Source organism: Pongo pygmaeus, chromosome 3, assembly GCF_028885625.2.
Source record: "Pongo pygmaeus isolate AG05252 chromosome 3, NHGRI_mPonPyg2-v2.0_pri, whole genome shotgun sequence".
In the NCBI taxonomy this organism is placed as follows: Eukaryota; Metazoa; Chordata; class Mammalia; order Primates; family Hominidae; genus Pongo; species Pongo pygmaeus.
Window position 1 is genome coordinate 66,986,593 of NC_072376.2, and position 27,004 is coordinate 67,013,596.

General features: G+C 42.1%; 1 protein-coding gene and 1 long non-coding RNA gene across 4 annotated transcripts in view; one reads left to right on the forward strand and one right to left on the reverse strand.

The window, feature by feature from the left end:
* Positions 1–27,004, forward strand: part of LNX1 (ligand of numb-protein X 1) — a 219,476-nt gene that overhangs the window by 146,454 nt on the left and 46,018 nt on the right. For all 3 annotated transcript variants that reach the window (XM_054486174.2, XM_054486175.2, XM_054486176.2), the window contains 2 exons: positions 16,183–16,424; positions 16,946–17,098. In XM_054486174.2, the coding sequence (XP_054342149.1) occupies positions 16,183–16,424; positions 16,946–17,098 (395 nt within the window). The remainder of the gene's footprint in view (positions 1–16,182; positions 16,425–16,945; positions 17,099–27,004) is intronic.
* On the reverse strand, positions 1,113–26,800 carry LOC129035630 (uncharacterized). The gene is made up of 4 exons (XR_008502250.1): positions 26,750–26,800; positions 26,363–26,456; positions 24,894–25,021; positions 1,113–1,397 (listed from the first exon to the last, which is right to left on the reverse strand). It is a non-coding gene; the product is annotated as an uncharacterized LOC129035630 (long non-coding RNA).

A 27,004-nucleotide genomic window follows, 5' to 3' on the forward strand; every position in this document is an offset into this window, starting at 1 on the left:
AATAGTAGTACAGGTCTCAACAAACATTTGTTACCTTAAGTGCCACTTTTTCTGCCACCTCCAAGCCTGGGCCTTTGGTTATTTCTAGGACAGGAAACCTCCATTCTTCATCACTAGCTCTTCAAATCCACCACAGTTTTGACAGGATAATGACCATAGTGCCATCAAGGTCTAGTGAAAGCTTTCACTATAATTTTAGAAGAGAAAAAAAAAAAACAATATAATTTAAACCGTAGGACTATTTCTTATCAAACCGTATCTCCTCGAAACATATTAATACTATTAACAGTAAGAGAGCAATGAACCAAATCTCCTGGTTTTCCAGAAGAACAAAGACCCTTATCTAAAATGTAAGTTTTATGTCATCCAATTGATGGTCAATTTAAGACTAGGCTGACCAGCCAGACTATAATTAAGTGAATAGAAAAGAAAGATGTCTTCTGAATGTAAGTTCTCAGTATCCTAATCAACTTATTCCATTACTATAAATAACCAAATCCTCTATCACTGCCAGGGGAAGCAGGAGGATGGTGGGACAGTGTGAATGGAGCCTTCATTGAGTATTTTAGGATAATTAGCAAAGTAAAGAGGGCCACTAATTGTTTCAAGTGTCTAAAACTACCTAAATGCAGAGTGAATTCTACAATGCATCTGGGTCTGTCTTCATTTGGAGATGCAAAAACTGTATTTCCAAATTTACCTAAGAAGCAGAAAAATCCCTAGTCTCCTAGTCTTCTACTAATAGGCCACTATCTGATTTCACATGAGATGTGCATATCATATAAAATCATAGAGCTTGAGGCCGGGTGCTTTGGCTCACGCATGTAATCCTAGCACTTTGGGAAGCCAAGGCAGGGGGATCACTTGAGGTCAGGAGTTCAAGACCACTCTGGCCAACATGGCAAAACCTCATCTCTACTAAAAATACAAAAATTAGCCAGGCGTGGTGGTGCACGCCAGTAGTCCCAACTACTCAGGAGGCTGAGGCAGGAGAATCACCTGAACCTGGGAGGCAGAGGTTGCAGTGAGCTGAGACCATGCCATATTACTTCAGCCTGGGTAACCTTGTCTTCAGAGTGAGACCTTGTCTCAAAACAAACAAACAAAAAAAATTGTACAGCTTTAAATAATTATTTTCACAATTCAAAATAGAACATTCTTTATAACAATCCTTATTCTTTGTCAGGAACATAAACCCATGCCTAGGTTGGTGTCTTCTTGGAAGCTCTCTGGAGGGTCCTGTTCTTCAATCTAGTTGGAGATCTATGCAGTCGTTTGTCTGTATCTGATGTTTAGCAGACCCACTGCCAGAGATTGATTGATCTGAGGTACCTCATAAGCTAGATTTTTAAAAATCTTCCCAAATGGGTCTATTGCTCAGCCAAGGTTAAGAACCACTGGATAGGAGGACAAGCATGTTAATAGATTGATAGCACAATCAATACAAAAACATAAACATACAGAAGTATATGTGTCTATGCATAGAAAAAAGATTGAAAGAATAAATAAAACACATTAGCAGCAGTTTTCTCTGGGAGTGGATTTACAGGGTTTTTGTTTGGTTTGGTTTGGTTTTGGTTTTGTGTTTTTGAGACAGGGCCCTGCTCTGTTGCCCAGGCTGGATAATATTTTCTTTATTTTCCATATTCTAAAAAGTTTCTTCTCTGAACCTCAATTACTTTTGAAATCAGAAAAAGAACAATTCCTATTTGATCCTAATAAAAGTAAAGAAGTATTTCATGAATGTCTGTTGTGTCTTCAACCCTGTATGTACAGTGGAGGATACAAAAGACAGGAGGCATGGCCTTAAGAAGTTTGCAGTCTAGTCAAACAGGCTCAACCAACATCCATGCAACTCTCTGTGTCAATATGTAATAAAACCCTAAGGTCCCGGCACTAAGCAAGTATAGACATATTGGACTTGTTTGCCTGTCTGCTTTATTTCTGTGTTGGATTGCTAACTGGCATAGAGTCATAGGAGCACCAAGCCTGGTGCCTTACATTTGGTAGACTTTAGTAATCACTTCAATATTTGTGGAATAAATTAATGCATTGAGAGGTGAGAGATCACTATGAAGCATCAGTGGAGAAAGTGAGATGAGAGTCAGGACTTAGGAAAAAAGAGTAGGATTCGTTTGAGTGGTGGCCACTCCAAGTGAGAAGCCAGATTGGACAAAGACCTGTGGTAGAGATGGGTTTGATGTGAAGAGGGACAGTTTGTCAATGTGTCTGACTGCAAGAAGCCTTGTCTAGCCCAAGAAGCCTTGTCTGCCAAACAAAAAGAACTGAGCAGAGTTGGGTGTGGTGGCTCTCGCTGGTAGTCCAGCTAGTTGGGAGATGGAGATGGAAGGATTGCTTGTGCCTAGAAATTCAAGACCAGCCTGGGCAACATAGTCTCTACAAAAAAATTAATGAAAAAGTTAGCCAGTTGTGGTGGTATACACCTGTAGCCCTAGCTACTCAGGAGGCTGAGGAGGGAGGATCCCTTGAGCCCAGGAGGTTGAGGCTGTGGTAAGCTATGATGATGCCACTGCTCTCCAGCCTGGGGTCAGAGGAATCCAGCAGAGCAGTAACCAAAGAGTAGGCCTGGCCCAAGGGTGATAGAAGAAGAAGGGCTTTCAGTTATCCAATAAGTGTTTTAATATAATAGCATTTCCTGCAAACAGGAAAAGCATCCACTCTATTCCCCCTTCATTTGCATAACACGATTTTGGGGAATATGTTTTATAGAAGGAGTAAGGTTATTTCTTTTAAATGTATTAGGAGGGAAGAGGAAGCTAATTTAGCAAATACAGAAACTGGCTGGAAAAATAGGATTTTTGTTTCATGTAAAAATATTTGGTATGAGGAACCAGCCATCTTTGCATGACATGTTTCCAAACACCGAGCAAGGAAGAACACAATTTTCCACTGAGTGTCATGCAGCACATCCAGGAGGGCCTGTGACACCCAGCCCAGAAGGGGCTTGGACAAACTCAGACATATCGTGGTTATTCTGAGAATGCGATGGAATGCACTTTGAGGAACAGAGGAAATGTTTTTAAAGGTCTGGGAATGATTTTCACCTTCCCCCACACCTCCATCTCCATATCAAGCTCTGACAACCTCTGCACAGCCCCTGGGGTTGCACAGACTTCACAAAAACACGAGGACTCAAAAAGGGCTCATCACAGGCAGCTGAAAACCTAGGCTGCTTTCAAAACTGATCAGAAAACCTCACTAGGCAGTCAGTTCTGACTTCTAGAAACCCTCACCACCATGAAACCCACCCTTTCCAGTTATTCTAAAAACACTTCCTAGTCAGTCCTGAAATAGAAAGCGCCGTTGATCCATAGCCCAGTTTCCCGAAAACCAAAAGCTAGACTTTGGTTGTCTCCAAGTGTTTTAAAAGTAAATAGAATAATTTGGGGTTTTTTTGTTTTGTTTTTGAGACAGTCTCGAACCATTGCCCAGGCTGGAGTGCAGTGGTATGATCTTGGCTCACTGCAGCCTCTGCCTCCTGGGTTCAAGTGATTCTCCTGCCTCAGCCTCCCAAGTAGCTGGGATTACAAGCACTCACCACCACACCTGACTAATTTTTGTATTTTTAGTAGAGATGGGGTTTCGCCATGTTGGCCAGGCTGGTCTCCAACTCCTGACTTCAAGTGATCCACCCACCTTAGCCTCCCAAAGTGTTGGGATTACAGGCATGAGCCTCTGTGCCCAGCCAAAAGTAAATAGAATAATTTTGAACCAAGAATTGCAGGGACCAAAAGTTAACCAAAAAGAACCTGACCCCCACCCCATCACATCACATACACACTTGAATGCATGGACAGATAACAGAAAACTCAAATCATCTGTCGCATGGGAATTGCCTGCTTCCCCTCCCCAAAGTGTGGAGGAAAAGAACTCGGTGACCCCAAAGATGCCAGAGACTCACAGAATGAATAAACGATTCTGGCGTCTCTGAAGAATTGACCTGGCATGTGGACTGTGCCCAAGCCCTCGACCATCCCTCATTAACTACTGTCAACTCCACATCTGGTTGTGGCTTTGGAATTCTGAGTTGTCACCCCAGGGAGCAGCACTGGTATTCATCAGGCACTCCAGGCTATCAGCTCAGCTCTTCTTAAACTAAACAATGGAATCAGTTCTTTCAGTCCCTGGGAAGCCCTGCAATTGCATAAAGTTTGGACTCTCAGGGGTTGCTGTTAGAGGCTGTGCCTTCAGCAGCAGTTTAGGGGTGACATTCTGGACACCCATCTTAGTACCAGATGAGCGCACAATGGGAGGTACCTGAAACCACAAAGCTCCTCCAAAACTAGCTTCTGTTTCTACTAAACTGGGGACAAAACATCCACAAAGGAAAAAGATGCAGTTTATGTCATGGTTATGAGCATTCACAACTCTTGACTTAAATTCTGTCTCTGTCACTTATAGGGTGACTACCAACACATCTGGTTTGCCTTGGGCTGAGCAGTTTTAAAACCGAAAATCCCACATCTCAAGAATCCAGTCAGTCCTGGGCAATCTGATATTGTTGGTCACCCTAGATGCAAACTGTGCAAACCTGGGCAAGTGAATCTTTGTATTAAGTTCCCGCATTTGCAAACTGGGGATAATAATCTTGCCCATCTCATGAGGTTGTTGTAAAGATTAAATGAATAAAGGGTAGAGTGCTCAGAACAGCCTGACGCCTGTTAAGGAGGGTGTGTGTGTGTGTGTGTGTGTGTGTGTGCATATGCGCGGTGTATGTGTGCGTCAGAGTGTGTCAGATACCTTGACAGACACAGGTCTGAAATCAACAAGATCCCAGACAGCTCTTTTGCTTTAATGTTTTGTCAGCTTGGATAAATTACTTAACCTCTTTGAGCCTCATTTTCCCCATCTATAAGATGGGCCTAATACAACCAGTCGGGGGAAGTTTTAATAAAATAAGTCCTGGTACCATGCCTTGTGATTAAAAAAAAAAAAGCACTGAACAAAACTGAACAAATGATAGCTCAGGTGGTTACTGTTATGACCACTGCTATTAACAGGAGAGAAGGGTACCTCCCCACCCAGTGGGGGATGGGTAAGTCGGCCTCCTGTTTCCCACTTCAAATGCTATGTGTTTAGACCATGAATATGAATATACGAGTGCCTGGACTAAGGTGCTTTCTCTAGAAAAGGATGAAATAAATCACCTGGAGGTGCCTGCACACTTAGACAAGATCCTTTTAGGCCTCTGCCTCTATGATGCTTGCTGCCTGTGCTTGGAGCTAATTATTTTTGGAGAGGAAGAGGAGCAGTGAGACAGCCAGCCTGAGGGCATGTGGGGACCACCACAACCACCTCCCCCATGCACTGACCTATGAGGCATGCAGCACTGACAAATGGCCCTGATGACAAGGCAGGACAGAGGCCTAGCAGTGTGATGCTCACCACTGCTGCCTGTCAACTGCAGGCTGAAGATGCCAACCCCGTTATGACAGACTTGCTTGCCAGCCTGTGCCATTTGTATTCCTCATGGCAGTTACTCAGTAGCTGGCATTTATAGATCTATAAAGAATATAAGGTTATGAAAAACCTGCTCCTAATTTTCCATGCTTTTCCCTACGTCCCATGTTGCAGTTGCCCCCCAAATAATCAGCCACCAGGGTGCGTGGCCTATTACAGTCCTGAGGTGCACACTTCAATTAAAGTTCTCTCTGCCTTCAGTTTAAATCCTAGCCCTTCCACTTACCAGCTGTGTGACTTTTGGAAAGTTCTTAATCTTTCTGTCCCTTAATTTCTAATTAGTAAAGTGGGGGTATAATAGGACCCTCCTCATAGGAATGATATGAGGATTGAATGAGTTAATAGGAAGCACGTAAAACAGTATGTGGTCTCTAGTGAGGGCACTGTAAGTGTTGGCTGTAATTATGTTACTATTTGTGAGTTGAGATTTGAAGGATAAAAAGATGCAGCCACAGATTCTTACAGACACTAACTCTGTAAACCAATAGGAAAAACATCAACATTAAAGGAGAGTCATTAACATCAAGTGGAATAATGTCCACTTCTTCCCTGCCTCCTTCCCACCCTGAAATTGGAACTGTGCAGAGACTAGCCAGTGTGTCTCATGCCTGTTCAGCACCAGGTGATCCATGCCATAGGAACATGTCAGCATCTTTGGTAAACCAAGTCAGTGTGCTTGCTTAGGTTGGGATTGGACCATTTGTCACCTGAGCAGACTCTACCTTGAGGGCACATCACGCCTCTCCTGGCCCCTGACAAGCCAAGACAGATTCCAGGTGCCCATGATGGTGGCCTGCATTTTCACATCACTTTCCAGCTTGTTTTGAATTTTTCCTGTCTGGTGTTCATTAACAAGTGAAACAGGGGTGGTTGGAAGGACTAGGGACATTTTCCCAGCAGTTTGGAGGCAGAAGAAAGGGGCTAATGAGGGGAAGCCGTGTGTGGTTGGTGGTAAATGATGTCAGAAATCCACCTGTCCTCTGGGGCAAGGGCCATTCAGCCTCAAGTTCATACTCGGATCTACACTGACTACCAGATGGTGGACTTGCCCAGCTGATGACCTCTTTTACTTCTCAACTGATACTCAGTTCACCTCTGACTACACAAAAATGCTCGTAACTTTTTTCCATGTGCAGTTTCTGGTAGCTATGTGAGCAGCCATATAATTCGGTGCCCGGCAACATGGGTTTTAACTTAAAGGGGGAGAAAAAGTAATCCAAACAAGGAAGAATGTCTTTACGTAATGTCTTTAGGCCAAAGAGCTATTATTTAAGAAGATGCAGGTATGGTGAGTTGAGGTGACATGTAGGACATAATTACCCAAACTGAACTCTGAAAGTTCCTTACAGGAGGTCTGTGCTGAGGACCAGGATGCCTGAGGACTAGAGGAATTCTATGAATAGAAGTTGTATTATTGTTACTTGAGTGTCCTCCAAGTCGCATGATCAGGACTCAGTTAGCAGCGATAGGACCTATTTGAGGGTGGGCTGAGGGAGTGCAAGTGGAACTGTTTTGGAAGGCGCTGACTGATGCATTTATTTTTATCTCACACAATAAAGACTTCTAGTGCTTTTCATTAAAGGAGTCATGAAATAATTAGTTATCATATATTTAAACTATCTATCTGCTTTCTTTCAAAAAAAAAAAAGATCAAGGTGGCCCATAACTATTAAAACATGTCTAGGCTAACACAATCAAAAGCATAAACAGACTCTAATAAAAGGAGCAAGAAAACAATTAGCTGCTTTTAGAATCTCTCAGGCTCCTTTAGGACACCCAACCACCCCCACCCTGCCAGACCCTGTCTGCCAGTGCTCTTTGCATAGTGCTGAGGATTTAGTGGCGAGTAAGAAAAGCAGGATTTTTACTCCCATGGAAGCTATCTGTATTCTGTTGGGAGAAAACAAACCAGCAATATAATTTCCAAAGAGTGTGACTGGCAGGCAGGGGCAGCAGTTCACTTTGGATTGATGGTCAGGGAGTCTCTGCAAGGAGCTGACTTCGAGCCCTCTGTTGTCAACTTCATTCCTTCTGAAACCTCCTCCCCTCTCCTGTCTTGGCATCAGACTTGGCAATGCCCACTTCTCTCTTACCCCCACGGGCATGGTTTAGGCTTACTGAACCCCAGAAGTAGGTAGATGGACTGGCCATCAGGTATCCTGGGTTTATCCCCAGCACCACCACCAACATGCTGTTCCTCTTGGATCTCACTTTAGGTCTGTTCTTTCCCCACTGGTGTCACATAGGACAAAGCCTGCCCTGAATCTACCATTCCTGGCACCTGCCATGCACCTGCATCCTTGGAGCTTTTGAATATACCATTCATACTTAGTCTGCTAGACCAATGTCACTTATTTTTCTAGACTCAGCTCAGATTTCATCTCTTCTAAGAAGCCTTCTCCAATTACCCCAAGCAGAATTAGTAGCCCCTTCCTCTGAGCTCTCCTGACACTTGGCTCTTACCTCCCTCTCTCTCTGATAATGTGGCATGGAGGTTTTTCTGTTTTCATGAACCAAGTGCATACACTGTCGTTTTCTTTGCATCCACAGTGTCTAACATTATGCCTTGATGTTAGACAATAATTATGCTAGTTACTGGTTACACAGTTACTATACATTCCAGGTACTGTTCAGCATTTTGCGTGATTCTTTTTTTAAAGGAGATAGATAGGGTGTTGCTCTGTTGCCCGGGCTGGAGTGCAGTGGCCCAGTCATGGCCTACTGCAGGCTTGAACTTCTGGGCTCAAGCAGTCCTCCTGCCTCCGCCTCCTGAGTAGCTGACACTACAAGCATGCACCACCATGCCCAGCTAATTTTTTAAATTGTTTTGTGGAATATGGGTCCTGCTATGGGTCTCTAACTCCTGGCTTCAAGTGATCTTTCCACCCCAGCCTATCAAAGCTCTAGGATTATAAGTGTGAGCCACCACACTCGGCCTTTTGTGTGAGTCTTTAAACCTCATGGTAAATAAACATTGTGCCTATTTTATGTATGAGAAACAAGGCTCAGAGGAATTAAGGAACTTGTCCAAAGTTGCAGAGCCAGTAGAGTTGCCTTCTTAGGAGACCCTTCCATAAGGCAGACCTAGGATTCACATCCAGATGCTTAAAAAGTGAAAGCATGTGCTTTTTCCTCCGTGCTGTGCCATCTTTCTTAGAAGACCCTTCCATGAGTGTCTATTGAAAAATGTATTTCAATATTATGATTAAAAACCCACTGTAGCAGCATAACCCATCAAAGGAAGGTTATGGTCATTACCCTTCAGTTTTATTACATGCATAATGCTTCTTAAACTCAAAGCAAATAAAATCATATCAAAATGACCAGGGAAATACATGAAAAAAATATCAGTTTCTTAAGTTGGTCTTTCCTTCTTGTCATTTTTTTTCATGGGGGCGCTTAAATTGAAGTGTGGGGAAATGGAAAGGGAACTCATGAGCTTGCTAGGAGAAAAGAGAGACTAGCATTGGTATCACAATCTACCACAAGTAATTATGCATTATCAGGGTGGTATGGGTGAATCCCACAATTCCCAATGCGGTAATTTCAATCAACAGAACACCAAAAGGGTGACAGTTGCTCAGATCAATTCAAGAAATGTTTCCTGTATAGCTCTGTGGCCACAACTTGCCTGCAGCTAACCAGCTAGCCAAGGCAGAGCTGATGTGTCTTGACTGGCGGCCCATAAGTGATGTGGGACTCCATGAGCCAACACTTCTCAGGCACTAATGTGAGGAAGCCATCTCAGTCCTGGAGACAGATCGCCTACATTTTCAAAGTTTGGTTCTACTGGTGTAATTGTGGAACTAGACTTTTTTCCCCCAACCAGTTAATTCCCATCTCTCTGTGAAATATCCTTGAATCATAGTTTTCTGGTATAGAAAATATTGCTGCATTTGGATTTAGATTCATTAAATATGTTGTTTGGATGGGGTATTTAGGTTTTAAAATATTGTCCCTCAATTAAATAATTTTTAAAATTAAAATGTTTAGCCTAATTGGTCAGTTAAATGTTCTCTTGAGGTCAGTATCCCAAAACTCATTAAACACATAGTTCTATGCCTTGTTCATGGTTCAGGGCCCTTAGCTTGAAAAGCCTGAGTACAGATATGGTATGGTGTTTACACTGAGATTCTATAGTCCAAGGGGGGTACTTTCCCTGAGCAGAAACACAGATGGCCTGAGTCATCTGATTAGTGCAGATAGCCAATTTAGATAATTCACCCCTGATATGGTTTGACTGTGTCCTCACCCAAATCTTGTGTTGAATTGTAGCTCTCCTAATTCCCACATGTTGTGGGAGGGACCCAGGTGGAGATCACTGAATCATGGGGGCAGTTCCCCCATACTGTTCTCATGGTAGTGAATAAGTCTCACAAGATCTGATGGTTTTATACAGGGGAGTTCCCCCACACAAGCCCTCTTGCCTGCCACCATGTGAGATGTCACTTTGCTCCTCCTCACTTTCCGCCATGATTGTGAGGCCTCCCCAGCCAGGTGGGACTGTGAGTCCATGAAACCTCTTTTTCTTTATAAATTACCCAGTCTTGGGTATGTCTTTATTGGCAGTGTAAAAATGGACTAATACAACCCCATGCTCTTTCATTAGCAGAAGTCGTTCTTTCATTTAAAAGTCATATACCGAGCACCTTCTATATGCCAGTCATTGTCTTTGGCACTGGAGATAAAACAATTAACAAAGCATAACCTTAATCCCTGCCCTTTGGAACTTGCATTCCATAGAGAGAAAATAAGCCGGGGAAGGATGTGCCAGAAAAGAAGCCGCTGTTTAAATCAGGTGGTCAGAGAAGAGGGATTTTAATCAGAGGCCTGAAGGAGATGCAGGAACAAACTGAATGGGAATCTGGGGAAGGCATATCTGAGGCAGCAGGGGCAGCAGCAAAGTGCAGAGGCCCTGAAGAAGAAGTAGGAATATGGTGGGCAAGTTTGAGGACTAGCAGGGGGGCTGTATGAGCAAGGGATGGAGAGGAAGTCAGAAGTCACAACAGACAGAAAATACAGGGCCGTGTAGATCATTGTAAGGACCTAATGCTTTAGTAAAGTGGAGAGCCATCAAGAAAAGATCACTGTGGCTGCTCTGCTGGAAATAGATGGGCAGGCAACACAAGTGTGGAAGCAAGACTCCTCTTGGGAGACTGTTGAGATCATCCAGGCACTGATGATGGTGGCTTGGACCAGTATGGTGGCAGTAGCCATGATGAAAAGTAGTTGGATTCCGAATATTTCATGCTGGATTGTATTTGGGTATCCAGAGAAAGAAATCAAGGATGAATCTGAGATTTTTGGCCTGAATGACAGATAAGGACATATTTAGTAACACAGGAACATGTGGGGAGAGCTGGTTTGGCAGGGAGGATGAAAGTGTTAAATTTGAGCTGCCCATTGGACTTGTAAGTGATGACATGGAATGGGCAGTTTGATATGAGTCTAGGGATCAGGGAAGCCATATAAGCGGAGAAAGCATGGAACCCACAGCCTGACTTCAGAGTCTAGCTCCACTCTGAACTCGGACAAGGCATTTCTCCCTTCTAGTGTCCATATCTTCATCTGTGAAGTGAGGTGGTATAACTAATAGGACAAGTGGGAGGCTTAAATGAGACCACATCCGTAAAGCATAATACATTAAAAGAGATCAATAGATATGAGCTGTCTGCTGCCAGACTGCCTTCTGGGCTGCCATAGATTTGTAGGCAAGAGACCATGATCGATAATATGGATCAGAGAAGGCCTGGAAGCAATGGGAACATTTCCCTGGGCAGTTTTTGAGTTAAAAACAAAATTGTTGGTATGGTTAAGATGCAGTGGGGTAGAGGCTGGAGGGCTAGACTAGGGGCAGAGGGATAGGCCGGCACTGGTTGCAAAGCCATGGAGATGTGGTGTCAGGAGGACCAGCTCCAGGGTTTGGCCATGGAGATGGATTTGGGGACTGAGCACACATTACTGAGGCCCATACTCACCCGAGTGCTCAGGGAGAGCCCATTTCAGTCTCCCAGTGACCATCTCCTTTCTGGCAGCACAGTCTCCCAGCCTGGCCACAGGAACCCCACCTCGAGCAAAGTTTCAGAATCACTCATCCCATTCAGTAGAGCAGCTAATGCCTAAAACCCAGCTGCTGGCAAGGAGACTTACTTCCCTACAGAGTCCCCTAATCTTGATTCTCGCTGCCTGAAAGAAAGAATACATAAATTAGGACTGAGTGTCTCCCTTTCTCATTAAATAATAGCTATGGGCCAGCCATTAGTGCTCTCATGAGTGAAAGAAATATAGTTGAAAAATTAGTCTCATTTTTGGACTTGGATCAGAAATGAGGCCAGGGCAAATAATTATAGGAAAGCCCTCTTTAGGGATCATCTCCCCTCCGCATGCACACACACATACACACACACACACACACACACACACACACAAACACTGGGTAGGCAGGAAGACTGGAGAAAGAGGAGAGGGTAGTGTTGCATTCTAGAGGACTGAGAAAAGAAAAATGGGTCCCATCTACTTGTGTCGACAGTTTTTTTTAATTACCAGAGATTAGAATGTGCCATCTCTGGAGCTAGAGCTGGCTTGCAGATGTGTTTTGTTTGGACCACACAGTGTTTTTAAGATTTTCGAATCTTAAAATCTTGCTACCATCTAAAAGATCAAGAGATTTTACATCGAAAACTAGATTTTTGCTTCCACATTTCTCCAACGACACTGGGCCAGCCTTTTTAACAGGGAAGGGTGGAGCAGCCACTGTGTCCTTAAGTCGAGCAGCACTGCTCACCATGGTCCCCAATGGCCTTCCTTCCCTCATTCTCTCACCTGACAAGCATATGAACTTGCAAGCTCTTGTTTGAAGTCAGATCAGACTGGGCAATTAATGAACCCAAAGTGAGAGTTGATGCAATGTTTGCTAATGCAACAGTGAACCGAGAGAAAGAATTTACAGAAAGTTGGAGAGATCAAAGGGAGGTCATATGGCTAGATGATGTTGGTGAGTATTGAGGTTCACTTTGTGAACAACTCTTATTCTATTATAAGTGGATAAGTTCAGCATCAGAAAGGAGCTCTTCATGGGAACCCATATCATGCTGCCCTGTTGGGTGATCTTTGCAGAGGATACCCTATCAGAACCTCTGTGAATCACATCTGAGTTCCCTCCTGTGTCTCGTCTCCAACTCTCATTAGCAGTGAACTCAGAAGTTTTGCAGGAAGGAGATTCATTTTCTTTTCTTATCCCCCTTCCAACCCCAAAAGAGACAAAAATTCTGGCATTGAGTATTAATGTTCTTATATTAAGACAGATTTACCTCTACTCACTTTGATAAAAGAGCTCAGGATCTCCCAAGAAAACTGACTTTTCAGAGTTGCTCATTTGAACAGACAGCACCTCCAAAGCTTGTGGTTTGGTTGAAAAGGGATTTTCTGTGTTCCTTGTAGTCATCCTTCAAGTTCATGGCCATCACCCATCACCACCTGAGAGTACTTAGTGCTTAGAGTAACTGAAAGGAAGCATAAATCCTCCTTGCTTTGAACACAACCCAGGATTCACCGTATGTTCTTGTCCTGGCCAATGCTAATCAGCTCTTCTCCACTTCTTCCATCTTTAATGCTTGTAAATCAAGCTGCCCCAGTATTAGTCACCACAAAAGAGATAATTAGTAAGTACAAGCTGCTACCTTCATAGATCACTCTGTCTCTGGCTCAAACTAAGCCAAGAGACTGGAGAAAGCTAACATTACACAGTATGAGTTGCATTAGCAGAATCTTCATTACACAAAGCACATGAGTCTGAATACTTAAATCAAGAATCTGCACCCTCCCCAGCTGTTGTAAGAACAGCTGTGATATGAGACCAAAGGAAAGGCTACTTACCTACCTTATGAGGTTTTCCTTTCCTGGATTCAAAAACGTATCTTTAGAACCCCAAGAATTTGAAAGTGCAATGGTTTCTTAATGGCATAATCTTGGGATTCAGATATTTTTAAAATACTGTAACCCTGCATTGATGGGGCAGCAGAGAAAGGTGCCACTTTCTTTTACTAGGACATGCTGTGTCCTCCCAACAAAGCCATGGCTTGTGCCTTTGCCAGCCATTTGTCCAGCTGGAAAATAACGTTATTACTCTGGCAGGGCACATGGTCAAGAGCATTGCTGCCTCCTCAGAAAAGACCATTTCCAGACCAGCTAGGAACTTCCTTTCCATGCACTGCTAATCAGATACTGCCAGCTTGCCTGGAAGTGTTTCATTCAAGTATTTGTTACTTTGGAGCTGCTCAAATGCAAGTTGGCTTTTATTTTTTCCATCACACAGTGTTTCAGCAATTTTTGAGTTTCCCAGATCAACCTCTTCACTATTTTTAAACAGAATGATTCCAAGCCAACGCAGCTAGTCAGTACAGTAAAACCTCACAAATTCAAGCCAGGAGTTTGAACTCTTCCAGCTGATGACAAGCACTAGCAGTGTAAGTTGGAGGCCTGTTTTCTCATCTAGAAGATGAGGACATAAGGTTGTATAACCAAACTCCTTTTCTACTACTATTAAAACCACATTTCATCTAATCTAAGATGCCACTGACTGTAAGAGATATCATGTTCATATAACAGCAAAGATGACATTTTAAAATGTGCCATCAGTTAAATAATCCCCAAACACCAAAGATATCCCCATGATGCATAGATTGGTGAACTAGACTCTTGTGGCTTTGAAATCCATTCAGATGAATTTGGCAGCTTCTCCTGCCCTTGGTTGTGTTGCTTGGCATGAAATAGGCAATCCTTTTTGAATGTTCTCTATAACAAAATGTAACACCACTTTTAATTCCCTTGGGTGCATCTTTCTAAGCAGATAAAACATTTGCTTGTCCCTTTGCAAGAAAACACGGAATTGTGATTCTGCTTCTAACAATGAATATGTACTTCATCAATATCCAATTGTTCTGTTTTTGAGGCTTTCTATAACTTTTCATTTTAGTACTGAATCATTACATTCAAATGGCAATTAAACTCAATGGTGTAATACCAAGCATGTAGGCAACTCGATGGAAGTGATAAGGGGTACTCGTGCAACTGGGTTTGCAGTGCTGGGATTGTGGCGTCTGCATCATGACTGCCACCTGGCAACAGAAACTTCACAACCCCATCAATCACACATGCATCCTGATTTTAGACATGTTAAAGCATGAAAAGAACATCTTAGGATGGACAAAATATGGAAATAGCTACAATCTCATGAGAACTGATTGTAGTCATGTAGATACCATGACGACTTTAATGAATTTGCATTCTAGTACTTTTCACAAAAAGTACTAAACCCTTGATAAGACTTAATGTCGATCAAACCTCACAGCAATCCAGAAAGTATATGCAAATTGGGAAGTTTAGCCAGGTAAATAAAATTTCCCTAGATCACCCAGCTATGTAAATTTCAGAGCAAGGATTTAGATCTAGACAATAGGACCTTCCATCTTGCCATTTCTGTGATTCTATGGGCAGTAAAAATCATGTGTGCATATCACTGTAGACTGACCTTTGATTTCATCTACTTTCAAAAACATGAAGCATCCCTGAAGTAGGATCTCAAAGGGCTATTTAAAATAGCTCAATCATATAGGGTTTTGAGTAATGAATTGATAAGAATTTATAATTAACACATCCATTATATGCAAATGGACACTTCTTAAAGAGGCTCATGATATGATTTCTGCCTTCACAGCTATGGAAACTGGAGTGGCTACCTGTAGCTACCCTCCCCACAGTGCAGTGAGATAGTTAAATCACCATTTTCTGACCAAAACCTAGCCTGTGCGCTGCAATGACTTGCCAAGTGGCAGTGTTCATGTTCATGGCAAAATATGGACCTAGATCAGCTCCAACCTTGGTCTTCTGAGCCTCAAGAATGTTCTTTTTCAACTTCTTTCTATTGCACCAAGAACTTGCCTTTCTCACAAAGTTTGGTTTTTGTGGAGTTTTTTGGATTTTTTTTTTTATAGCATGGACAGTGAATGGGTAGAGACAAATATGTTTTTGCTAAAAACCACAAAAGCTGTTTTACTCTCTTAATGCTAGACAACATGGCAATGAATGACACTTCTCAGATCATGGGAGCCCCCAGCACCAGGGATGCCCTCCCAGACCAGCCCAGAGAAAGAGAATGGAAGCCACCAAGCTGCCACTAGAGGATAGCAATGCTGAACTCACTCCTGTGGCTTTGTGGTGAGGGTGATTCTGTTTGCATGGACAGTTAAATACGGAATCTGGGAGGAGCTTTATATTTACGTTCAGTTCTGTGGGAACAAAATCCAAAAGAAGAGTGAGAGTGTGACTAAGGGCTTTCATGGTCAAAATAAACACCAGCAAGCAGGAATTACCAAATAGTTGAACATTGCCAGCCTCAAACCCTAGTCATGTAGACACCATGGCGACCTGAATAAATTTGCATTCCAGCAGCCAATGTAGAGATTGCTTTAAGAGAATGCAGTGGGCGTCTTTAAAAAATCTCAAATTATTAATTCACTTGGTTGGCAAATGTATATTGAGTACCGACGTGTGAAAAGGGAAGAGAGGATATAGCGGCAGGCAAATCAAATTCCAAGTTCAACAAGTCTATTATACATTCTTCAATTGTATTTGAAGAGGTCTGACTGAGGAATGGCAGCAGAGCCAAAGCTCTTCCTCACCTCCCCGCTGGTTCTGTTACAGCTGTAAAGGTGCCTCCCACTACGGCCTGACCAAAGACAGGAAGAGGCGCTCACAAGATGGCTGTCCAGACGGCTGTGCAAGCCTCACAGCCACGGTTCCCTCCCCAGAGGTTTCTGCAGCTGCCACCATCTCCTTAATGACAGACGAGCCTGGCCTAGACAACCCTGCCTACGTGTCCTCAGCGGAGGATGGGCAGCCAGCAATCAGCCCAGTGGACTCTGGCCGGAGCAACCGAACTAGGGGTGAGTCAAATGGGCGGTTGTCCGGGAATGGGCTCTTTGGCTTGGGATTGCCCTCTGTGGAATACTTACTGTGGAAAGTTCTAGAAATGTTTTTTAAGGGGAAATCGTTCTGGTAGTTTTGGCAGGAACCCAATGTCCAATTCGCCAAAGTGAAATGAAACCGCAAGTACCTCCAATCATTAAAACTGTGTGTAATCTGACTTGGTGAAAGGGGCTGAAACTAGACCTCTAATGATTCATCACTCCTGCAGTGTCAGTAATTTTTCAGCCATGCTGCTCAAGAAAAGTGCTATTATTGTATTCAGTTCAGCCCAGAAACAAAAAAGAAAAGCAGGATTTTAAGCACGTCGTACATATTTCACTGTAGAAAACTTAAAAAACACAGGTAAGCAAATTCTACAATCCTACCACCCAGAGGTAGTCACTGTTAATGTCTTATTGTATATATCTTATCAGATATGTACATAAATGATTATTTCTATTAAATCATAACTACTGTTCCTCCTGTCGCTATTCCTCAGCACGGCCCTTTGAGAGATCCACTATTAGAAGCAGATCGTTTAAAAAAATAAATCGAGCTTTGAGTGTTCTTCGAAGGACAAAGAGCGGGAGTGCAGTTGCCAACCATGCTGACCAGGGCAGGGAAAATTCTGAAAACACCACTGCCCCTGAAGGTAAATGAACTCCCCATAAGGCTGGATGGACATGGGCTGGGCTTCCAGGGGGACTTCAGGGATGATGCAATCTGATCACCTTCCACCTTCTGTGACCCCTCTCTTCCCAAGGGTATACAATATTTTTTACTTTGATTAGCCTACTTCTCACGTATGTAGCTAAAGGCAGAAAGTATTATCATCTTTTTACATAGATTGAAGAAAAAAGTGTTGAAACCCTTACCTTCAGGTGCTAGTACCATTATGCATATGAAGAAGAATAATTATAGTTAATGAGTGAAAAACATTTAAAACAATTACTGGCACATATAATAAATGCAATATATATATTTGCTCTCCTTACTCTTTCAACTACATTTGAGGTATGGTGCTGAGTGTTTTACATGCATTTCCTCATTTAAGCCTCACAAGAACCCTGTGAGGTAGCTACTATTATTCCTTTTTTTTAAAGACAGAGTTTTGCTCGTCGCCCAGGCTGGAGTGCAACGGCGGTGTGATCTTGGCTCACTGCAACCTCTGCCTCCTGGGTTCAAGCGATTCTCCTGTCTCAGCCTCCCAAGTAGGTGGGATTACAGGCACCCACCACCACAACCAGCTATTTTTTGTATTTTTTAGTAGATACGGGGTTTCTCCATGTTGGTCATGCTAGTCTCGAACTTCTGAACTCAGGTGATCCACCCACCTCGGCCTCTCAAAGTGTTGAGATTACAGGCATGAGCCACCGCAGCCGGCGCTACTACTATTCCTGTTTTACAGATGAGGAAACTGTGGCACAGAGAGGTTACTTAGGTTGCTCAAATTACCTTGCTAAACTTTGAATCCAGGTAACATGGCTGTAGAATTCATGCAAAGGAAGCTATTGAGTCTTAGATCCCATATGTTTTCCCCAATGTAAGTGGAGCTGAGGAAATACTGTCCTACTCTCTTTGCATTTTATGTTAGAACTTTAGAGTAGTAGTAACAGCTTTTTTAAAAAATTGAGCTCTTTCTGCATGTACATAGTGTTTTAAGTCATTTAGATGTGGCAATAATTTTAAGGGGATAGGACTATCATTCCCATTTTACAGATGAGAAAACGGAGACCCAGAGGGATTAGGGAACTAGCCCAGTCACCCAGCTAGAAAATAGCAGAACCAAGATTTTAAATCAGGTCCTCTGGTTCCAGAGCCTACTCTCTTAGCTCCTGGGTTATACTGCCCTCTACTCTTGGGAGTTGGGAGGCAGAACCCAAACCACTGTATGTATTATGCCCTCAAAATTCATGAGCAGCCTTATCAGACCTTTTCTTGTATACTTATTCATGATTGCCTCTCACCCTGCACGTACATGTTGCATGCTGTAACAGCTCTTAGCTTATTACAGTCCTATAAATGCTGTATATCTTTCTTTCACCTCCCTTCTGTTGTCCAGCCTGCACTCCCACTCTCCTTCCAGCTGGCATTCACATTCCTTCTTCCAGGTGTAGTGTAAGGCTTTGCCTCCTACTGGAAACCTCACTCCCTCAGCCTCCTTTTTAGGTGTTTTTGAAGCACCTGTATCAGCAATGATCATATTTCATGTAACTGTACCTCAAAGTGCAGGGATTATTTTTCTGAATCTTTGTTCTTAAGGCCTAGCACAGTGTCTGGCACATAAGTGTCCACTAAATGTCTGTGCAATGACTAAATGAAAAGATTAGAACTTCCTTTTCACCAGTCTCTTCCTGTTATTAAAGACTCCTCAATTCCACTCCATATAAAGTCCTCTACTACTTGGGCCAGACGTGCTGGCTTACTCCTGTAATCCCAGCACTTTGGGAGGCTGAGGCAGCCATATCACCTGAGGGTGGGAGTTTAAGACCAGCCTGGCCAACACAGTGAAACCCCATCTCTACTATAAACAGAACCAAAGACAAAAACCACACGATTATCTCAATAGATGCAGAAAAGGCCTTTGACAAAATTCAACAATGCTTCATGCTAAAAACTCTCAATAAATTAGGTATTGATGGGACGTATCTCAAAATAATAAGAGCTATCTATGACAAACCCACAGCCAATATCATACTGAATGGACAAAAACTGGAAGCATTCCCTTTGAAAACTGGCAGAAGACAGGGATGCCCTCTCTCACCACTCCTATTCAACATAGTGTTGGAAGTTCTGGCCAGGTCAATCAGGCAGGAGAAGGAAATAAAGGGTATTCAATTAGGAAAAGAGGAAGTCAAATTGTCCCTGTTTGCAGATGACATGATTGTATATCTAGAAAACCCCATCGTCTCAGCCCAAAATCTCCTGAAGCTGATAAGCAACTTCAGCAGTCTCAGGATACAAAATCAACGTACAAAAATCACAAGCATTCTTATACACCAATAACAGACAAACGGAGAGCCAAATCATGAGTGAACTCCCATTCACAATTCCTTCAAAGAGAATAAAATACCTAGGAATCCAGCTTACAAGGGATGTGAAGGACCTCTTCAAGGAGAACTACAAACTCAATGAAATGAGTTTCTATGCTCAATGAAATAAAAGAGGACACAAACAAATGGAAGAACATTCCATGCTCATGGGTAGAAAGAATCAATATCATGAAAATGGCCATACTGCCCAAGGTAATTTATAGATTCAATGCCATCCCCATCAAGCTACCAATGACTTTCTTCACAGAATTGGAAAAAACTACTTTAAAGTTCATATGGCACCAAAAAAGAGCCTGCGTCACCAAGTCAATGCTAAGCCAAAAGAACAAAGATGGAGGCATCATGCTACCTGACTTCAAACTATACTACAAGGCTACAGTAACCAAAACAGCATGGTACTGGTACCAAAACAGAGATATAGATCAGTGGAACAGAACATAGCCCTCAGAAATAATGCCGCATATCTACAACTATCTGATCTTTGACAAACCTGAGAAAAACAAGCAATGGGGAAAGGATTCCCTATTTAATAAATGGTGCTGGGAAAACTGGCTAGCCATATGTAGAAAGCTGAAACTGGATCCCTTCCTTACACCTTATACAAAAACTAATTCAAGATGGATTAAAGATGTAAATGTTAGACCTAAAACCATAAAAACCCTAGAAGAAAACCTAGGCATTACCATTCAGGACATAGGCATGGGCAAGGACTTCATGTCTAAAACACCAAAAGCAATGGCAACAAAAGCCAAAATTGACAAATGGGATCTAATTAAACTAAAGAGCTTCTGCACAGCAAAAGAAACTGCCATCAGAGTGAACAGGCAACCTACAAAATGGGAGAAAATTTTCGCAACCTACTCATCTGACAAAGGGCTAATATCCAGAATCTACAATGAACTCCAACAAATTTACAAGAAAAAAACAAACAACCCCATCAAAAAGTGGGCGAAGGACATGAACAGACACTTCTCAAAACAAGACATTTATGCAGCCAAAAAACATATGAACAAATGCTCACCATCACTGGCCATCAGAGAAATGCAAATCAAAACCACAATGAGATACCATCTCACACCAGTTAGAATGGCAATCATTAAAAAGTCAGGAAACAACAGGTGCTGGAGAGGATGTGGAGAAATAGGAACACTTTTACACTGTTGGTGGGACTGTAAACTAGTTCAACCCTTATGGAAGTCAGTGTGGCGATTCCTCAGGGATCTAGAACTAGAAATACCATTTGACCCAGCCATCCCATTACTGGGTATATACCCAAAGGACTATAAATCATGCTGCTATAAAGACACATGCACATGTATGTTTATTGTGGCACTATTCACAATAGCAAAGACTTGGAACCAACCCAAATGTCCAACAATGATAGACTGGATGAAGAAAATGTGGCATATATACACCATGGAATACTATTCAGCCATAAAAAAGGATGAGTTCATGTCCTTTGTAGGGACATGGATGAAATTGGAAATCATGATTCTCAGTAAACTATCGCAAGAACAAAAAACCAAACACCGCATATTCTCACTCATAGGTGGGAATTGAACAATGAGAACACATGGACACAGGAAGGGGAACATCACACTCTGGGGACTGTTGTGGGGTGGGGCAACGGGGGAGGGATAGCTTTAGGAGATATATCTAATGCTAAATGACGAGTTAATAGGTGCAGCATACCAGCATGGCACATGTATACATATGTAACTAACCTGCACATTGTGCACATGTACCCTAAAACTTAAAGTATAATGATAATAAAATAAAATTTAAAAAAATACAAAAATTAGCCAGGGCATGGTGGCGGGCACCTGTAATCCCAGCTACTTGGGAGGCTGAGGTGGGGGAATTGCTTGAACCTGGGAGGCAGAGTCTGTAGTGAGCTGAGATTGTGTCACTGCACTCCAGCCTGAGTGACTCCACCTCAAAAAACCAAAAAAGTTATCTTGAAAAAGATTTATTTTTATATTTATTACAAAAACATTTATGAAAGAGATTATTATATGTAAGGCACTGGCCTAGGTGCTGTTCTTTATATAAAGAATATATATTTTATATAAAGAATATATATATTTTATATAATATATATAATATATATATTTATATAAAGAATATATATTTCTTTATAAATAATATATATAAATAATATATATATTTTATATAAAGAATATATAAAGAATATATATTTTATATAAAGAATGTAAAATGTAGTTCTTGGCATCAAGGGATTTATTCAAGACTAAAATAAAATAAAATAAAATAAAATAAAAGCATATCTCGTTTTTATTTTTACAAATTGAAAGCTTGTGGTCACCCTGTAGCCAACAAGTCTGTTTGCTCCATTTTTCCAAAAGCATGTGCTCACTTCATGTCTCTGTGTCACATTTTAGTAATTCTTGCAGCATCTCAAAGTTTTTCATTATTATATCTGTTATGGTGACATGTGATCAGTGATCTTTGGCGTTACTATTGTAATTGTTTTAGCGTGCCACGAGCCACACCCTTATAGGTCAGTAAATTTAATAATTGTGTGTTCTGACTGCTTCACTGGCCATTTCCCCATGTCTCTCTTCTTGGGCCTCCCTATTCCCTGATAGATAACAGTATTGAAATTAAGCCAATTAGTAACCCTACAATAGCCTTTGAGTATTCAAGTGAAAGGAAGAGCCACATGTCTCTCACTTTAAATCAAAAACTAGAAATGAACCTTAGTAAGGAAGGCATATTGAAAGCTGAGGTAGGCTGAAAGCTAGGCCTCTTGTGCTGAACAGCCAAGTTATTAATGCAAAGGAAAAGTTCTTGAAGGAAATTAAAAGTGCTGCTTCCAGTGAACACATGACTTACAAAGCGAAACAGCCTTATTGCTGATATGGAGAAAGTTTGAGTAACCTGGATAGAAGAACAAAACAGCTGCAACATTCCCTTAAACCAAAGCCTAACCCAGAGGAAGGTCCTAACTCTCTTTGATTCTGTGAAGGCTGAGAGAGGTGAAGAAGCTAAAGGAGAAAAGTTGGAAGCTAGCAGAGATTGGTTCATGAGGTTTAAGGAAAGAAGCCATCTCCATAACGTAAAAGGGCAAGGCAAAGCAGCAAATGCAGATTGTAATGAAGCAGCAAATGCTGATTGTAGAAGCTGCAGCAGGTTTTCCAGAATATCTTGCTAAAATCATTGAAGGTGGCTCCACTAAGCAGATTTTCTTTCTTTCTTTATTTTTTTTGAGACGGAGTCTCGCTCGCTCTGTAGCCCAGGCTGGAGTGCAGTGGCATGATCTCGGCTCACTGCAACCTCTGCCTCCTGGGTTCAAGTGATTCTCCTGTCTCAGCCTCCCAAGTAGCTGGGATTACAGGCGTGCACCACCATGCCCGGCTAATTTTTTGTATTTTTAGTAGAGACAGGGTTTCGCCCTGTTGGCCAGGCTGATCTTGAACTCCTGACCGCAGGTCATCCGCCTGCCTCGGCCTCCCAAAGTGCTAGGATTACAGGTGTAAGCCACCGCGCTCAGCCAACAGATTTTCAGTGTAGATGATACAGCCTTATATTGGGAGAAGATGCCATCTAGGACTTTCTTAACGAGAGAGAAGTCAATGCCTGGCTTCAAAACTTCAAAGGACAGGCTGGCTCTCTTGTTCGGGGCTAATACTGCTGGTGATTTTAAGGTGGAGTCCAGTGCTCATTTATCATTTCAAAAATCCTAGGACCCTTAAGAATTACGCTAAATCTACTCTGCCTGTGCTCTCTCCACGGAACAACAAAGCCTGGATGGGAGCACGTCTTTTTACAGCATGGTTTACTCAATATTTTAAGCCCACTGTTGAGGCCTATTGCTCAGAAAGAAAGGTTCCTTTCAAAATATTACTACTGGTTGATAATGCATCCTAGTTACCCAAGTACTTCGATGGAGATGCAAGAGTAATGATGTTTTCATGCCTGATAACACAATATCCATTCTGCAGCCCGTGGATCAAAGAGTAATTTCTACTTTTAAATCTCATTATTTAAGAAATAAATTTCGAAAGGCTATAGCTGCCATACATAGTGATTCCTCTGATGGATCTGGGCAAGGAAAATTGAAAACCTTCTGGAAAGGATTTACCCTTCTACATGCCATTAAGAACATTAGTGATTCATGGGAGGAGGTCAAAATATCAACATTAACAGGAGTTTGGAGGAAGTTTATTCTAATTCTCGAGGATGACTTTGAGGGGTTCAAGACTTCAGTGGAGAAAAGTAACTATAGATGTGGTGGAAATAGCAAGAGAACTAGAATTAGAAGTGGAGCTTAAAGATATGACCAAATTCCGGGAGGCTGAGGCAGGAGAATGGCTTGAACTCGGGAGGCGGAGCTTGCAGTGAGCCAAGATTGCACCACTGCACTCCAGCCTGGGTGACAGAGCAAGACTCCATCTCAAAAAAAAAAAAAAAAAAGATATGACCAAATTGTTGCAATCTCATAATAAAACTTGAACGAGTGTACAGTTGCTTCTTACGGATAAGCAAATAAAGTGGTTTCTTGAGATGGAAACTACTTCTGCTGAAGATGCTGTGAACATTGTTGAAACGACAACAAAGGATTGAGAATATTACATAAACATAGTTGATAAAACAGCAAAGTTAGTAGAGGATTGACTCTAATTTTGAAAGAAGTTCTACTGAAGTTTAAATGCTATCAAACAGCATTGCATTCTACAGAGAATCTGCATAAAAATCTTTCACGAGTCAGTTGATGTGGCAAACTTCATTGTTGTCTTGTTTTAAGAAATTGCCAAGCCACTCCCAACCTTCAGCAACCACAACTGTGATCAGTCAGTAGCCATCAATATCAAGGCAAGACTCTCTACCAGCAAAAAGATTACAACTAGCTGAAGGCTCAGATGATCATTAAACAGCATGTTTTAGCAATAAATTATTTTTAAATTGAGGTATGTACATTTTTAAAAACATGGCTATTGTACACTTGATAGACTAGAGTACAGTGTAAACATAACTCTTATAACCACAGAGAAACCAAAAGACTCACTTTCTTATAGCAGTCTGGAACCAAACCCACAATATCTCAGAGGTATGCCTGTACTGTGAAGAATGAAGTATAAATTAATGACCATAGCAGCCGTAGGGGACAGTGTAATCCATGTGACTTGGATGGATGTTGGGATGCTGACTGTGTGTTGGAAAATGCATTCAAGTAGCTTAGCTCAATGCCAGCATATAGTAAACTCTCAGTTAATAATTATTATTATATCCTTTAGTCCTTGAGTGAGGACATAATATTGAACAAATTATTTTCTTTCCAGACCAATATAGAAGATGAGGTGAAGGTCAGATCATAGTGTGTCCTGATTATTATTTAGGAGTCTGTACTTGATTTGGGGGCAGTGAACACACCTGGGAGCTCTTGTGTAGAGTTATTGCAGGATTGGAGCCATGTTTCCAGAAGACAGAGATAGCAGCCATGTTCAATGAGTAGGCGGGCTGGAGTGGGAGAGATTGGATTTCCTCAGACACATTAGGAGCTGTAATTCCAGAATGGAGTGAGATGTTAAGACTCAGCTAGCCTGGAATCAATGTCATCACAGCATTTGTGCAGAAACAATGCTTTCAAAAATGGCCAGAGGGCCTCATTGCTTCAGCAACCTACAGTTAGCCTACTGGCATGGTTTATCCATCCTTTTAATGTCAGTAAAGGGACTGGCGCCACTGTTTATCAACTGTGTGACCCGGCTGGGTTGCTTAATGCTCTAAGCTTCAGCATTTCTTCATCTGAAAAGACAGAGGTGGGTCTGGGCATGGTGGCTCACACCGGTAATCCTAGCACTTGGAGGCCAAGGTGAGAGGATCTCTTGAGCCCAGGAGTTTGAGACCAGCCTGGGAAACATGGTGAGACTTTGACTCTACAAAAAATGAAATTAGTGGGACATGGTGGCACACACCTGTACTCCCAGCTTCTTGGGCTGAGATGGGAGGATTGCCTGAGCCCATGAGGTCAAGGCTGCTTTGAGCCAAGATTGTACCACTATACTCCAGCCTGGGTGACAGAGTGAGATCCTGTCTCCCCCCCAAAAAAAAAGATTATTATCGTCTATTTCATAGGGTTATTGTGAAGACTAAACAAAAAAATGCATTCAAATACCTTAACTCAATGTCAGCATATAACAAACTCTCAGCTAATAAGATTGTATCCTTTAGTCCTTGAGTAAGGACATAATATTGAGCAAATTCTTTACTTTCCAGACCAACACAAGTTTTGCAGTTTAAAAAGTCCTTTATCTCTTTAAGGTCACTAGGATCTCATTGGTGTTGCTCTAACATCATTTACAAGTGTGAATGGTATGTCCTTTCAAGCTATCATATCAAACATATCAAACATTCTCTAGCGGTTTAGGTTTGGTAGTGTGGTTTTTGTAAATCTGTTTGAAAAGATGGTAACAAGGGAAGGGGAATGAGGGAGGGAAAATTGGTTTTTGTGATTATTTCCAAATCTTTCTTTGCTCAGAATGAATTTTTTTTCATTCCCTTGTTATACCAGACATGTTCTAGCAAGTGCCTGTGGTATAGCCTACTTAATATAACCAAAGTAGTTTAAACATTAATTGAACTCAATCACCCGAGTACTGTTAGTACCAGGAGCTGACTGCTGAAGCTGGCTACCCTTGCCTTATGCAGTCACTTCGGTTCAATCAGTATAGAGATTAAGGACCCACATTTACAACATCTTGGGTTTCCTCTGAACACTAAGTTGCTTTGCCCTAACATACTTAGAAATAATTTTAATTCTTTATTGTTCTTAGAGAGTTGAGTACTTATTAATTCATTAGGTAAAATGGACTAAGGTCACGGGTTTTGAAAATGCTCACAAGGAACAGACTATCCAGAAGCAGGCCTGCCATGTGAGATCTTCCCAGATGCCATAATGAAAGGAGACTCTTAAGGTGAGGCAGCTGTCAGCACCTACGGAAAACAGAAGCATCTCAGCCCTTTACATTCAAACTTGAGCCTCTAGCTGCTTGGAGGAGCCACTTTTTCCACCAAGCTAGGTGTGGCTTGTTCCCATCACTTGTTGGTGTCTGTCCCCTCTGAACACTTCTATTCAAACTGAAGTGAAAAAAAAAACAATGCCAGTTGGTGCTGCTGGCTCATAGTTCCATAGAGCAAGTCCCTCATGGACTCTGGCCTGGCTGTGAACCCCTGGCTCCAGGGATACCTGACAGAGAGTACCGGTCACAAGAACTCTGGCTTCTGACCTGGCTCTCAGGGCCACCTAACTTTGGGATGTCCAGTCAGTTACTTCACTCCCCTTCTCTCAGCCTTAAACCTCCTCACTTGTAGGGTTTGACTATCACTGTCAAGCAGCAGGACAATTAGAGCAGCTGTTTTCTGTGTGGTCACGATGGGATGAAAGATGAGAAGAGAGCTAGGAGAGATTTCTTAGGGAAAGCAGATTCATCAATTTAAAAATACAGTTTGAAAACACCAGCCTAGATGATCTTTGAATCTCC